Source organism: Talpa occidentalis, unplaced genomic scaffold (assembly GCF_014898055.3).
Source record: "Talpa occidentalis isolate TD23 unplaced genomic scaffold, MPIMG_talOcc4v2.1 talOcc4.10, whole genome shotgun sequence".
NCBI lineage: Eukaryota > Metazoa > Chordata > Mammalia > Eulipotyphla > Talpidae > Talpa > Talpa occidentalis.
The window spans coordinates 36,165,468-36,181,343 of NW_023600993.1; the positions used below are offsets into that span (position 1 = coordinate 36,165,468).

The 15,876-nt window shown below is 45.5% G+C and overlaps 1 protein-coding gene across 1 annotated transcript; it reads left to right on the top strand.

Annotated features, from left to right (window-relative positions):
* Positions 1 to 5,724: 5,724 nt before the first annotated feature.
* On the top strand, positions 5,725 to 14,968 carry LOC119260867 (IQ domain-containing protein F5-like). The gene is made up of 4 exons (XM_037529974.2): positions 5,725 to 5,832; positions 6,000 to 6,056; positions 13,350 to 13,442; positions 14,495 to 14,968. Exons 1-4 carry the CDS (start codon positions 5,815 to 5,817, stop codon positions 14,936 to 14,938), a joined length of 612 nt encoding a protein of 203 aa, XP_037385871.1. The 5' UTR covers positions 5,725 to 5,814; the 3' UTR covers positions 14,939 to 14,968.
* The last annotated feature ends 908 nt before the right edge of the window (positions 14,969 to 15,876 follow it).

Genomic DNA, 15,876 nt, shown 5'->3' on the forward strand with positions numbered 1-15,876 from the left:
GCAGAGAAACAGAAGGCCTAGAAGTTCTAGCTCTGGCCAAATGTGTGCTCCTGCGAAAGGAAGATTAGAGAATGGATGGAAGCAATGTTCAAAGCATTGATGGGAGAATTTCTAGTCATTGATGTGTTTTTAAAGTGATCCTTTGGAAAGAATCACAGTTGGAGACAGTGGGTTGCCTGTTGCTGCACCGAGATGATTGAAAACAGATGATTTGAAACCTAAAACATGTTGTGGGGCAATCTCAGCTAGCAAGGATAAATATTTCAACATTTAAAGAGGAAATAAAACCTACTGAGGATTTTACTTACCAAGAAGGGAGTCAAATTGACATTATTTAACTCAGCAGCAAGGAAGGAGTAGCTTTCTGAAGAAAATAACTTTTGAAGAAATAACTTTTTGAGCACAGGATTATAAACTCATTCAAATGTTATTAAAGTGTAAGGAAAAAGGAGAGACCATTCATATATGTGGACTCAGAACATTTACTATACTAACCGGCAGTGTTTACTGTGCAATAAACTCCATCACAGTTTTATTTTTATTTTTTTTTTTTAATTTATTTTTTTATTTTTATATTCCCCATACAATTGCAACCCCCTTATTTTGACCCCAATCCCTCCCCACCCCCCACCCCCCATAGAGTGTCTCTGGTTCATAGTTGTTTGTTGATTTTGATTTTTACCTTCTTGTAGTTATTCTTTTTCCTGGTCCCTTATTTAAGTTTTCTAGATTCCTGCTATGAGTGAGACCATCCGGTATTTTTCTTTTTCTTTCTGGCTTATTTCGCTGAGCATGATCCCTCCCAGCGCCATCCGTGGTGCTGCAAATTGCATGTGTTTATTTTCCATCACAGTTTAAAAAAAAAAAACTAGTAGGGGAATGATACAAGAAGCAGCAGCGAGCTGAGAAGTCAGTCAAATTTATTGTTTAAACAAGACTTGACTGTAAAACAATATGTCAGTTTACTTAAGATGATAACATCTTGTGAGATTGTTGAGGGAGTGGGTGGAGGAAAAGAAATTGGGCAAAAATTTTTGCTTGATTGGAGGAGGAGGAGATACATAATGATTTATTTTAAATGTTAACTGCAAATTAGAATACAAAATAAACATTAATATTGAATCACATTTGAAAAACAAGAATAAGATACATAACTTTTATATCAATAGGGAATTGTATTTGGTTATATACCAGAAACCTAAACAGTGGCTCAAATAAATTGGAAGTTTATTTCATATAGAAAAAGGCTAGCTTTTTATCTTACATAGAAAAGTTTTAGAAGTGGGGGCCTCCCTGGTGGCACAAGGGGTTAAGATGCAACCTATGAAGCTATCCGCAGCCTCTATAGCTACAAATTTGATCCCGGCGGGCCAGGGAGCAACCCACATGGCACAGCAGACCTCTCCTGACTTGCCTGCTGTTCCCCTCTGCAGTGTACTTCGGTCAGTCTGTCTGTTCTGTTCCCCACTCTGTCTCTGGTGAATCCTCTCACCTCCCCCCCACCTCTGGCCTTTACCCCAGCTCTTGTATGCATAAATAATCTTTAAAAAAAAAAAAAAAAAAGAAGAGAAAAGTTCTAGAAGTGGGCTGTCCCTAGATGGAATCCAGACTTCTATCACTCTACTTTCCCGTGCTCATGATCAGACCCTTGCCTCTTACTCTCAATATGGCTGTGAGAGTGCCAGCCATCACGTGTATACTTCAGTAAAGAAGAGCGATATAGACAAATGGGTATAGGTAAGAAGGTCATCTTTGCCTGAGGCAGCTCTTTACAAGCTTTTCTAGAAGACTTACCCAGGGACTTATACTGACAGCTCTTTGGTCAGTGAGTGCCACATGACCACCCCTATCTGCAAGGAAGACTGATGAAAATTGTCTTTCTTTCCCCCTTCCCTATTCTGAACATATTGCTACCTCAAATTATGGTTTTGTTTGTTAAGAAAATGAGGAAATTGGATACTTATCTGGCAAACAGTAGTCTCTATCTCCACTTCTACTGAATAAAATTCTACAGAAATCTTAACCAATACAACAAAGATAGAGAAATGAAAAAAACAAAAAAAGATGATAGATAGAAACCACGATATAGCATGACAATAAGTCCAGGCATATTAGAAATTGGAATAAATATGAATTTTCAGTATTTGTTTATTAAAAATAAGACTTTTGTTGGATCAAAATAGACACACCTGTATTTTTGTTAACAAAAGAAGATAAGAAGTTAAAAATAAAGTAGTGGATAAAAATATAGCAGGGGAGAGACTCCCGCTTCTTGCTAAGTAACTAGGATTGATCCTTTGCTGAGACTAACTGGAAAAAATGATCAAATTATTTTAAAATTTCTGCTTGAAGGAATTGAAAAGTAACAATATAGTAAAAAATTTCTTTTCCATGATCTAAATAAACTAAGAAGATGTGATACATATACACAATGGAATATTACTCAGCATTCAAAAAAAATAAACACATGCAGTTTGCAGCAACATGGATGGAGCTAGAAGAGATAATGCTCAGCAAAATAAGTCAGAAAGAAAAAGAAAAATACCAGATGGTCTCACTCATAGCAGGAATTTAGAAAACCTACATAAGAGACCAGGAAAAAGACTAATTAATACAAAGTAAAAATCAAAATCAGCAAGCAACTATAAACCAGACATCCTATGGGGTGGGGGGAGGGAGAGGCGGGGGGGGGGAGAGGAAGGACTAGAGTCAAAATAAGGGGGGAAGTGCAATTGTATGGGGAATATAACCAAAATGAAAATGCATACATTGTGCAAAGATGAAAAATGATGGAAGAATTATATAAAATAAAATATTTTTAAAAATAAATAAACTAAGAAAGAAATCTAGAAATGCAAGACTGGCATTTGGGCACTGTCCAAAACCTTTATCTTCAAACAGACTCATCTTGTACCTTTCCTGTCCCGCTCATCATACCTGCCACTTTCCCCATCTTACAGTTTACTCGTGTTCTCCTCAGTCCCTTCACACCCACAAGCCAAGCCTTAACAGCCTCCTCCTCTTCTCATTTCCTCCACAGACCCACATTGATTTCCCCCATACTTGCCCTCCACTTTCCAAATGTGTTCCTCAGTGCCCCCAAGGCTGTGATTCTAAGAGAGCCACGCTGGTTTCACTACTGAGTTCTACCAAATCTTCAAAGGTGAACTAATACCTAATCTTCTCAAAATCTTCTGCAAAAATTGAAGGAATGCTTCCAAACACATTTTATGAGGCCAACATTATCCTGATAGCAAAAGCAGACAAGGATATCACAAGCAAAGAAAACTACAAAATCTTACCAAACTGAATTTAGCAATATTTTAAAAGGATCATACACAATGATCAGCTCTTCTCAGAGAGACTGAGAACAACTTGCTGTGATGTCTGCAGGATCTGGGATGATGGTTGAGGGAACAGTTCAGGGCTAGAGAACAGCTGGATAGAATCCTGTATTCATTACAGAAATAGTTATTGAAATAATAATTTCAGAACATCAGGAATAAAGAAAAGATCCTAAAGTCTTCCAGAGATGGAAATTACAGGTTATAGCCACACAGTCAAAGGAATAAGATTAGCATTAGATTTCTAGGAGAAAGTGGAAAAAAGTCCTCAAAACTTTGAGGAGAAAATTATTTTCAATCTAGAATTTTACGTTAAGCAAAACAATCAAAAGATTTGAGTGCAGAATAAAGCCATTTTCAGACACACAAGTCTGCACATTTATATCCATGTACCTTTTCTAGGGAACTATCAAAACAAGGGACTAAAAGTGAGAACGAGAGAGACACCGTGTACAGATCATGTTCCTATCACGTGGGGAAGCCCTCGGTGTAAACATGCGACCTTGGATTTTCCCACTAAACAATTTCAAAAGCACAGTTATAAAGGGAGGAATAGGTGGAAAGATTTGTGCAACAAAAGACACCATGAAAAAGTTAACTGAGAGATGACAGCCTGGGAAAGTCTTGTAACATTTCCATCCAGCAAAGAGTTACCCAGGGAAGCCACACAAGAGAATGATGGGAATCCAGTAAAAAAATAGGCCAAGGACAGGACCAGGCAATTGCACAGTGATGTCCAAGGGCCAAGATTCGATCATAAAAGGAGCTAAGAGACACTAAGCGGTGTTAGGACAAGATGCTATTCCAAGAACAGGCCCTATATGAATCCCATAATGACTCAATGGAGGAAGAACCATGTTACCCCCTAAAATTTCACTAGAGGAAATAGACACAAAGAGGCGGAAAGGCTCACTTGAGTTCACACAGGCAGGCAGCCTCTCTCTCCAGCCCAGGTACTCATTCCTAAGAGTCACATTCTGCTCACACCCCTACTCAGAGAAATGCCAGTGAAAACAAGGCAGCATCTTGACATATTTACAGTAAAAACTGGAAAGTGACTGACAGAGATCAGCTAGGAGCTGCGACCGTGGAGAGCAATCTGTCGGCATTTCGTGGCATGGAGGAGTCGTCCCCCGTCCTATGACTCAACAAGCACCCCGGCGTGTATCCCCTGGAGGATGCCGCCCTTGGCTGCCCAGAAATGCATGACGTAGTCTACTGTGGAGATTCATAGGAGGGGACTTGGAAATCAATTCATCAGTGGAGAAGAGAGGAGGAATACAAGTAATACTGGGCCAGGAGGACAGATGGACGCCATTACCTGCGGTACCTTGCACGTACTCAAACAGTTCATAATAAAGAGGCTGGGGAGGCTGGGCAGGAAGAGAAAGGGGAGGGGAGAGCTCCGCGGGGCAGCTGTGAGCAACACCTACCACACTGGCCTTCAGACCAAAACCAGGCCCCTGCTGGCTCTCCTGGGTGCAATGCAGGCCAGAGAAAGCACATGAGTCTGGCCTCAGGATACCAGACACATGGCTTGGGAGGGAAGAAAAAGCGGGGTGGTTTGGGATGAGACAGAAAGTGAAATCTTCATCTCCCATGGTGGATAGTTGATCGATAATGCCTTGAAATGAAGGGGCCACGTCGGTGAGTTACCAAGATCTGGAAGGAGGGCTCCCCAGGGTAGTTAGGAGGAGCAGACGTGGCTGGGAATGGTGTCTGGGACAGCCAGAGCACGGCTGGCTTGGGAAGCCTGCTGAATAACCGGTGGCCTCTTTCAGACGCCACTGCCACCGCCAGAGAAATCTGCAGTGCGGAGGGGAAGCCATCTTCTGGGTAGTGACTCATGCTTGGAAATTCCGCCAGCCCACTAGATTTCAGACCCAGAATGGAAGGGCTTGTTTGGTTTGAAGGAACAGACATATAAAGATGGCTCAGCGCCAAAGCAGCTTCAGAGGGGTGAGGGAGGGGGGCTACAACAGCTGAAAGGAGGGAGCAGAAATCGCCTGAGGTACCACCATCCTGACCCTTCTGCTGACCCTCCACACCCACAGCCACTCCATTAAAAGAAGGACTGCCCCCCACTGAGGAAGGGCACCCTGGCAGGAAAGGCAGGAGGGCGCCGGCGGCAGCCTGAACCAGCACCTTCCTCTACACCTGTGACTTGCTCTCCTCGTGGCTGATGAAGGGTGATCCTGAGGGCAGCAGAGCAGAGGTCTTTATTGGGGTGAGACAGGCCCACAGAGGCTGTATTCCATGAAGACTCGGGGCCATCCCTGCAGAAGGGAAAGGGCGGGTGTTTCCTCCTTTATCCAGCAACTTGGAGTCTGGAGAAGGCAGCCACCTCGCTGGGTCACAGCTGCCCTTGTGACATCATGCCCGCCTCCTCCCCACCACCCTTCCTGCGGCCAGGGCAAGGGAGCAGCAACCAGACGGGGAGTGAGGGAACACCTGAGCCGCTGCCCTGGCCATGGGCAATCATCCTGGTGTAAGACTCTCAGACACTGCCACCTGGGTGGTAGGGAGTTGCCCCAACACAAAAGGAAGCCCCAGATGACATCAAAGGATCTAGGGCAAGAATGGGGAGTGGGGCTGTGAGGACTTTGCTCAGGGGCTGATCCTCACACATGCTTTTTCCTTATGTTCTGATTGCAGAAGGCTCAACCACCTAGAGAAAATGCAGAGGAAATAGCAGCGAAGGAGAAGCAAAAGGTAGGTGAGGCCCAGGAGCATGAGAGTTGCTGCAGATCATTGGCCCTTTAACCCCAGAGTTCCCTGGGATTGGAGAAACTAGCTCTGGTCCCACAGGAATCAGCTCAACATTGCTCCCCAGCCCCTATAAATTCCCTTCCTGTTCCGGACAAGCTGTGTTACACATGGAGAGAGAGGGTAGAGGGGTGAGAAATCAGGATGCAGACAGGCCTTGTGGAAGGTAGGGCATAGCTCAATGGAAACTAGACACCAGAGAAGGGTCAGGCAAGGTCTAGAAGGATATGGGGGTGACTGAGGTAGTTTGGGAGTCAAAAGAAGAGAGATAAGGGCAGTGGCATGGCTTGAGGCATCAGAAAACAGCATCCTGGGCTGGAATTTGAGCTGAGACACAGGCCTTAAGTGCAGAGGCCTGTTTTCATGCAGATTCTTTGGTTCCTCTCACCCACTTGGGTATTCTGGATCAGAAAGTGTTTCTACAAATCTGTGAAGACCATAAGGCAGCACATTCCCATTTCACAGATAAGAATGCTGTGATAAGAGGGTGAGCAGGTACGTCCATGAGTAGTTATGTCCATGGCCACAGACAAGATGGAAGTAGAGGTAAAACCCCACCCAGGTGCTCTGGGTCCTCAGAACCCCCAGGGGAAAGCTGATTATTGAGAGGATCCTGGCAGACACCAGAACTGTGGTTGATGGTGACAAATTCATTGGGAGTCTTCTGCTTTGCTTGGTTAGTTGCTTGTTGCAAAACAACAAGAACAAGAACGAATAAAAAGAGTCAAAGCGGCCAAGAAGATCCAGGCCTGGTGGCGTGGCACCCTGGTGCGTCGGGTGCTGCTAGTGGCCGCCCTCAGGGCCTGGATGATTCAGCAGTGGTGGAGGACAACCATACGGAGCCGGAGACTTAAGCTGAGGCAGCGCCTGCTGCAATCCTACGTAATCCAGGAGCAGGCAGTGGTTAAGCTCCAGTCCTTGGTTCGCATGTGGGAGTGCCATCAACGTTACAGCCAGATATGCAAAGCTGTCTGTATACCCCAGGCCTCAAACAATTACCTAGCCTTTCAGACTGAAGAGGTTTTGCAGGCACGATTCAAGAGCACTTCCAACCAGCTGGAGTTCCATGTGGAAATCCTATCTATCTGAAAGTACTGCAGGGTGGAGGATTACTTCATCACCCTAATAAATATATGACCAGGTTTTGTGTGTCTCAGTGAATCCCACATCATGGGGACCCGGATGAGTCAGGGCCTGCACCTCCTCTTCTATTTGGGGAAAGACTTCAATACAAGTACCTCTCACTACCCCCAAACCCAACACATGCCTCAGGGCCAATGGCCGCTGTTCTTTTGATGGGGGCCACTTGCCATTGATTCCACCCTAATCAGAAACTGCTGCCCAAGACTGTTCTCACACATCAGAGCCAGGTGCACCTCCCACAGTCCCAGCACCATTCCTGTCTCCCTAACCTGCAATGGGGAGGGATAGGGCTTTATATTCTAAAGACTCTGGGTACCTCCTCTTGTGAGAGTTGCCTCTGAAACCAGGCCCTGTCAACCTGCATAGGGTGTCAGCTGCAGCTTTTCCACATTGGCCTTCAGATCAAAACCAGGCCCTTGCTGGCTTTCCTGGGGGCAATGCAGGCCAGAGAAAGCACAGGAGCCTGGCTTCAAGATACCAGGCACATGGCTTTGGAAGCCTCAGGCTAACCTGGATGCTGGCAACATGATCTTAAGGAAGTCAGTTTAGACTCTGTCCTCCCTCCTCAGGACCCGTGTCCCCAGGGTGCTGAAATATCCCACTGATGTCTGTTCCACCTTGTGTATGACACCATTCCTGGTGACTTCAGCACTGACTATCAAATGATGCCCCAGGTCCTGGCCTCTCACCTCCAGTAAATCTGACTTCAATCCTGCCTTACTCACCTACTCCTGCGATCACACTGTAGACTGCTGCTTCTCAAGCTGCCTGTGGGGAAGCGACATTTTTTAAATGTCCAATCCATCAGAGACCAGCTCTTTTGTAAAGTAATAAAAGTGAATTATGAGAAAAATAAATGGAAAAGGCATACAGATGCACTTGTTTTTAACTATTAGATAAGACCTACATGAAAGTACCATTTTGATTTGCTATAAAGGTTTCTAAACACTCACTCTCAACCTCTGTAACAAGGACGTAACTCCTTGTTGGGGTAACTCCAGGATGGGGTAACAAACGCCCATCCTGCTCTGGGTAGCATTGCCCTGGCCTCTGTCATCACCCATAACCGCCCAGCAACAGCCCTGGCACCAACCACTCCAGGATCTGACTTATGCCTTCTGTCCTTAGGGCAGAGTTCAGAAAGCCATGACCTGCAGTTGAGTAGTGAGGACAGAAACTATGAACATCAAGCCTAAAATGCTTACTATTTGGACTTTTATAGAAAAAATAAAGGTCATCCCCTTTGTTAGAGTCACTGATTCTTTTTTTTTTTTAAAGATTTATTTATTTATGCATACAAGAACTGGGGTATAGGCAAGAGGTGTGGAGGGTGAGAGGATTCACCAGAGACAGAGCGGGGAACAGAACAGGCAGACTGACTGAAATACACTGCTGAGGGGAGCAGCGGTCCAGACAGGAGAGGTCTGCCTCACCATGTGGGTTCTCCCTGGCTGGGGACCGAACTCTTGCTGCAGAGGCTGCGGATTGCTTCACAGTGCAGTGCTTAACCCCTTGCGCCACCAGGGAGGCCCGAGTCACTGATCCTTATGCACTGATTCAAACATTTCTTTGGTCCTAACTAGGACTTCCCCGTGAGTGACCTCACTGTTTTACTGCACTCAGGCCATCGTGCTCACTCCCTTGATCCCCAGGTTACACCCCATTTTCTTTGAGCATTCTCTTAAATTTTATCGCCAAAAAAATTTTTTACCTCCATTGGCCCCCTTTCTGTCCACCATCGGATGACACCAACCCTTCGCCTCCTTTGTCCTGCCCCAGAAGAGCTGAACTTCCCTGAAGAAAAACAGTGACCGTATTGTGCGTCTTCAGTTTATACTCAAGGCCATGAACAAACTTCTCAAGATACTGCTCTGTAAGTTTGCTTTTGCTGAAGATTTCACAGTCTTTCCTCTCTCTTCAAATGGAAATTCTCCCTCTCTTCCTCTTAATCTCAAACATCACCACACACACACACACACACACACACACACACACACACACGGAGCTGAAAATGGCGGCAAGCCAAACCCCATCGTCCCGCCCCCACCCCCCACTCAGTGTCGTGCCTCAATGTGCTCGATGGCTTTCTCGAGGTTTTTTTGCCCCACCCAAGGCCACCCCCTCCTTTTGCTCTTCCTGTGCTTTTCTTTTGCCCACGATCACCTCTTGACCTTTGCACTGATCTCATCCCATAATTTCATTTGTCTCTCTAAGTCATTTTCTACCTTTTCTCAAGTCATTCCCATCACAGTATGGAATGTCCTTCCTCATTAAAAATTTCATCTTTTATTACCTTTTATTCTAGTTCTTGCTTCTCCTCACAGCAAAACATGTCACTGTCTCTCCTTCCACTCTTCCTATTCTCTCCTGAACTCACTCTAATAACACTTCCTATGCACCCCAGCTCCACAGAAACCATACTGGTCAAGGGATTGCAAAACTCACCAACATTTCTTCCCTTTGCAATGTAAATTTGTGCTTCCATTGATGAAGAAATGGAGATTACTTAACCTCATCTTGTATTTGTGATTCCTTGTGGTTTTCTTGGCCAATTGTATGCAGGAGAAGTGATGTTAGGCCAGCTCCAACTCTGGGCTTTAAGATGTCTTACACAGCCATTCACGTGCAAAGAGGAAGACCACTGCTGTGGCATGAGACCACATGGGGCAGAGATGAGCCATCTCTGATGAGGATTTCTCAAGCCACCAACCACCAGGCCACCTGCCAACTGACCACATTTTTTTTTTTTAAAGATTTATTTATTTATTTGTACAAGCACTGGGTACAGTCAGAAGCGTGGGAGGGTGAGAGAATTCACCAGAGTCAGAGCGGAGACCAGAGCAGGCAGACTGACGAAATACACTGCTGAGGGGAGCAGCGGGCGGCAGGAGAGGTCTGCGCGCCATGTAGGACCCTCACCCAGTGGCCGGGGATCAAACCGGCACTGCAGAGGCTGCAGGCAGCTTCGCAACCCAGCGCTCAACCGCTGCACCGCCGGGAAGGCCTGACCACATATTTTTTTACTGGACCTGAAAACAAAGAATCATCCAAATGATCTTAGCCCAAACTGTCACTCCACCCAACTGTGAGATCACTATTTTTTTTCCCATCCCTTCACCATCAGTCTATGTGTGCCCCTCCCTGTGAAGCAAGTCTCTTGTAAGCAGCGTGTTGTTGGGTCTTGCATTTTTATCCATTCAGCACCTCTGTCTTTTGATTGGCGAGCTTAGTCCATTACATTTGCAATGATTATTTTTTTGAAGATTTATATTTATTTATGCATACAAGAACTGGGGTATAGACCAGAGATGCGGGGGTGGGGGGAGTGAGAGGATTCACGAGAGACAGAGTGGGGAGCAGAACAGGCAGACAGACCGAAAACACTGCTGAGGGGGGCAGTGGGCGAGACAGGAGAGGTCTGCTGCGCCATGTGGGTTGCTCCCTGGCCAGCCAGGGATTGAACTCGTGCTGCAGCGGCTGGCTATAGCTCAATAGCTGAGACTTTAACCCCAGCACCACCAGGAGGCCCTGTGATGATTATTGATAAACTAAACATTATTGCCATTTTGTTTGTTGTTCTATGGATACTTTCTGGTTTCCTCTCTGTTCCAGTCTTTTTCTCTTCCCTTGATGCCTTTCTTTAGTAATATGTCTACTTTTTCATTTTCTTTTTCATTTTCTTCTATGTATTTACTCTAAGTTTTTATTTTGTGGTTACTACGAAGTTCCAGAATAACATTCTAAGTACATGATGTTCTGTTTTGGGTTGACAGCTACTTAAGTTTGAACATACTCCAAAACTTTACATTTTTGCTCTCTACCCAACACTTTGTATTTTTACCTCATTTTTCATTTTTATGTTATATGCATCCCTTAATTATTGAATCTTTAATTTTACATCTATTATTTTTTAACTACCATGCTTCTTTTGTAGTTAATTTACCCAACTCTTAATATATATATATTTATATAATGTTATTTATAAATAAATACAATATATATTTATGGTGAGAATTTACTTTACCTTGTGCTTTTTTTTAAAAAAAAGATTTATTTATACAAGAACCAGGGTACAGGCCGATGCGCGGGAGGGTGAGAGAAGTCACCAGAGACAGAGCGGGGAGCAGAACAGGCAGACAGACAAAACACACTGCTGAGGGGAGAAGCGGGTGAGACAGGAGAGGTCTGAGGCGCCATGTGGGCTTCTCGCCTGCAGGCCAGGATCGAACCAGCGCTGCAGAGGCTGTGGACAGTTTCACAGAGTGGCGCTCAACCGCCTGCGCCACCAGGGGAGACCCCACCTTGTGCTTTCTTGATGTTAGTTATTGCCTCTTCTTTTCCTTAACATTTCTTGCAGGGTAGTTTAGTGTTGATAAATCCCTTTAGTTTTGTTTGTCTAGCAAATTCTTCATCTCACCTTCAGTCTGAATGTTAGCCTTTCGAGGTGTAGACGCTAGGATGGAAGAGCTCTTCCTTTTAGTTCTCTGGTTATGTCATGCCGATCTCTTCTGGCCTGGAGTTTCTGCTGAAAAGTCGGCTGATAGTCTTGTGATTTTTCCTTTGGTGTGACAGACTGTTTTCTCTTGTTGCTTTTAAGATTTTCTCCTTATCTTTTGCCATTTTAGTTATTTTATAATATGTCTTGATATGAACCTCTTCGTTTTTTATTTGGAATTCTCTGAGACTTCTGCACCTGCTATCTGTTTCCTTTTCCAGATGAGGAAATTTTTTAGCTATTATTTCCTTAGGTAATCTTTCTAGTCTTTTCTCTTTCTCTCCTCCTTCTGGGACTCTTATTATGTGAAAATTCTTCCTGTTAATATTGTCCCAGAAGTCTCTTAATGTATCTTTGCTTAATTTTTTTTCTGCTCCATTTGTGTGAGTCTATTGCTTTGTCTTCCAGATCACTTACAACTTCAGTTTGGATCTTTCTTAACATTTCTAGCTCATGAATTCTTCTCCCAAGTGTGGTGAACCTCTTGTCACCATTAATTTGAACTTCTTTATCAGGTATTTTGCTCATCTCCTTTTCTGTAAGGTGTTTTTATGGGGCGTTTCTTTGCTCTTTCATTTGAGGCATGTTCCCCTGCTTCCTCATTTTGCCTGATTCTCTGTGTTTGCCTCCATGTATTAGGCAATTTCACTACTTCTCTTGGTTTTGGAATATTGGTCTTGTCCATGTGGTGCGCTATGCATTTCAGGATGCAGTGCCCTCTGGCCACCCAAACTAGGCCACTCAAGTTGTATTCCCTGTGTGGGTTGTTCCAGCCTGCCTAATCTGCTAGGACAACACAGTGTGTATTATTGTTGGCCTGGCCCAGCTACAGCACAATATTTTCACTTGGTCAAGGTGTGTAACTATAGTATACTGAGTAGGTGGTGTTGTGGGCTCACTCTACCGCAACACTGCACCATCACTGCTTGTGGGTAGGTAGTACTGACTGCCATCTAAGTGCACAAAGGCATGGTACACGTGGCTTAAGGCCCCACACATAGTGTTTGGTGCCCCAGTGTGGAACAGCTGGTGGCTCAGGGCAGAGTTTTAACCCAGAGTCAGGGTGCAGAGCTGTGCTGCACTGCTGTATCCAGGGGAGAAAGGAGCTCTCAATGGGGCTCACACAAGGTCTAGAAGGCAGGGGAAACAATACAAAAGTTTCATAGTAGAATCACAACCAACAAAGCAGAAAAAACCGAAATGGGTGTGCAATTATACAAATCATGTCATATCATGCTTTACTATTTAGCAATGAAAAAGAATGAACTACTGATATGTACATGCAATTTGTGTGGATCTCAAGGTGTATACCCTGAGAACAGTAGAGTTATCTAAATCCCAATTATGGGAATTTTAGGGCATTGTAGGCCTCAGGAAATTTGAGTCACTTATTTCCAAGGCCTGGGCATTCGATGCTGTGTAAGAGAGGCAATCAACCCAAAGTTGGAGACAAGGGAAGGTAGATTTCCAGTTAACTCAAGATACAAGGACTACATTTAAAGTCTCAGGAAGACTAGGAAGTTGAGCATGTGGTGGATTTGGCACAGGGGTCTACAGAAAACAACCTAACCAACCCTCTCCCCTCTAAACCCTGCTTATAGAAATCCATCCAATTACGGGTCATCATAGAGGAAACTGATGAAACTGAAGTGAAGGAACAAGAAAAGTCTCCACTCTCGTCGCCTTCAACAAAGGTAAGTCAATAGAGGCCCTCAAAGGGGAGGGTGACTCTGACCTGCCACATCTCTGACTCAAGTCACCCAGGGATGATGGGTCATCTTCACTGTGGGAACAGCAGGGAATTTATCATCCAAACCAGGAAGCAGCTGTGAGTTAAGGATGGTGCTGTAGATTACTAATAGTCAGGAGCAGCCACCGTAAACAGAGACTGTCCCGTGAATGGTTGTAAGAATGCATGAATGGTTGCCCCATCCAGAGCCAGAATGAACAGGAATTAACTCATCCTTGACTATCCTCTCCTAGTTCCTTTCAGGTCACTTGTCTCCATGGTTGTAGTGGGGAGTAACCCTAACAAGTGGGAATCATCCCATGCAAATTTAGGGAGCAGGGTGGTGAGACCAGTGTGTTGGGGAACACAGTGCCAAGTAAGGGAAAGATTGTGTGGAAATGTGTGTGTGCATGTGTGCACATCTATGTGTATTAACTGAAGTTTAAGGTATAAAAAAATAAGTGATAATGAGAATTAAATGAACAGACCCCCCAAACTGTGTGAAGTGAGGAAATTTTATAACTATGACTTGACAGAGCAGGTTGTGAGTAAGAGCAAGAGTCAGGCATGACAGCCGGCAAAGATGTGACTTTTCCAGCCTGTGGGAGGTTCTGAAGGGAAGGGATAAGGATCCCAGGCAGGTGATCATTCCAGAGAGAGATATGTTAACGTGTTAGCCCATAGATCATATAATACTCTTGTTCTGGACAGATGAAGCAGGCCCACATAACCAGATGATAGCTAGGACAAGTATGCCCCATTTCACAGATGAGGACCTGAAACTCGGAGTTCATGAGATAGATTGTGTCCATTAAGCAGAGGAGGGTGAGGAGGGCAAATGCAGGACACCTAACTGGTCTTCTGGCTCCAGCCAATGCCCTGCTCAGTGCTCCTCAACTGCTGCAGAAGGGGTCTTTGTTGACAAAGGATCAGGACCCCTTCCTGGCACACCCTTGGGCTGAGGTGGGTGGGGAAAGTTTCCTGAGTGTCTCTTTTTTCTTGTAATTACTCCCTCAGAAGAAAGAGAAGCCTACTAATCAAGGACCGGAAGCCAGTGTCATAAGGATCCAGGCCTGGTGGCGGGGCACCCTGGTGCGCAGGACGCTGCTGCACGCGGCCCTCCAAGCCTGCATCATCCAGTGCTGGTGGAGGCTGGTGCAGGCGAAGCTGCTGGAGCAGCGGCGGCGGATGGTGCTGGAATACCATGCGTGGCAAGTGTGGGCAGTGGTCAAATTGCAGTCCTTTTTCCGCATGTGGCGCATCCGCAGGCACTACTGCCGTTTGCTCCACGCCGCCCGCATCATCCAGGCCTACTGGCGCTGGCGTAACTGCCAAACCCGGGGTTTTCTCCGTGGTAAGTACAAAGTCACATCAAGCCAGCTGGTACTTGAGATTGAGATCTTTCTGGGATCACAAATCTGTCGGTTTACAGACTGTATCCCCTTCCCAATAAAGAACTGATCTGGTCTGCTCCAATGCTGTGTCACCAGATCTCTGTCACACAACCTCCATACTCCTTGCTGAGAGGAGGGTCAAGTAAAAGGATGGTAAAGACTTGGCCTCTCCCAGGTAGGTTCTGAGGAGAACTAGGACTTGCCGAGGATCCTGTATGGAGACTTCTAGACCCCTGTGCTAGACAAAAGGGACTGTGATGGGTTATTGATGTCTGCCATGAGTCTGAGTGTTGGGGTTATGGTATCCGCCAAGCCCAAGGGGTGGGGGCAGTGTAAGGCGTGAATGGTGTCCCCACTGGTTGTGCTTCATAGTGGCAGTAACATCTGAGCTCTTAATCCTTCAGTGTCCTCTCGTTAAATTTAGAACAATCCTCCCTGAGGCCTACAAAGCCCACAGGTGTGTGGCCTGGTCATCTCCCCCTCCTCATGTCCTCCTTGGCATCTCTGCTATGATCTACATCTCCAGCATGCACCCCAGCTCAGTCCTTCATACTGGCTGCCTCCTCTCCCTGGGTGCGCTCTCCAGCGGGGCTCCACTCCTGGGGCTTGTGTGTGCTTCCTGCTGCCTCCTCAGGAAACTTCTCTGACCACCCTATTGAAATGCCTTTCTTCATGCTTACTGTGTGCTCTGGCTCCTTCCTGACTCTGCTTTCCTGTTACAAAGTCCTCCTCACTATCAGAGGTTATCCACCTCTTTTTCTATTTTCTGCCCCTGCCCCCCCCGACCCCTGAGTTCAAGGAGCGCAGGGATTCTGGGTTCAGTGCTCTGTTCCCAGGGCCTAGAACAGTAGATTTTCTCTCTCAATACATTACTGTATATGTTTTTATTTTCTGTGTATTATGTTGTTTTAACATCTTTTCAACGAACCCTTTCCAACTTGGAAAAGACTGGCCTTCCTGGGGCCAGCCAATTAGAGACAGCAAGGGAGTCAGCCCAGAACATGC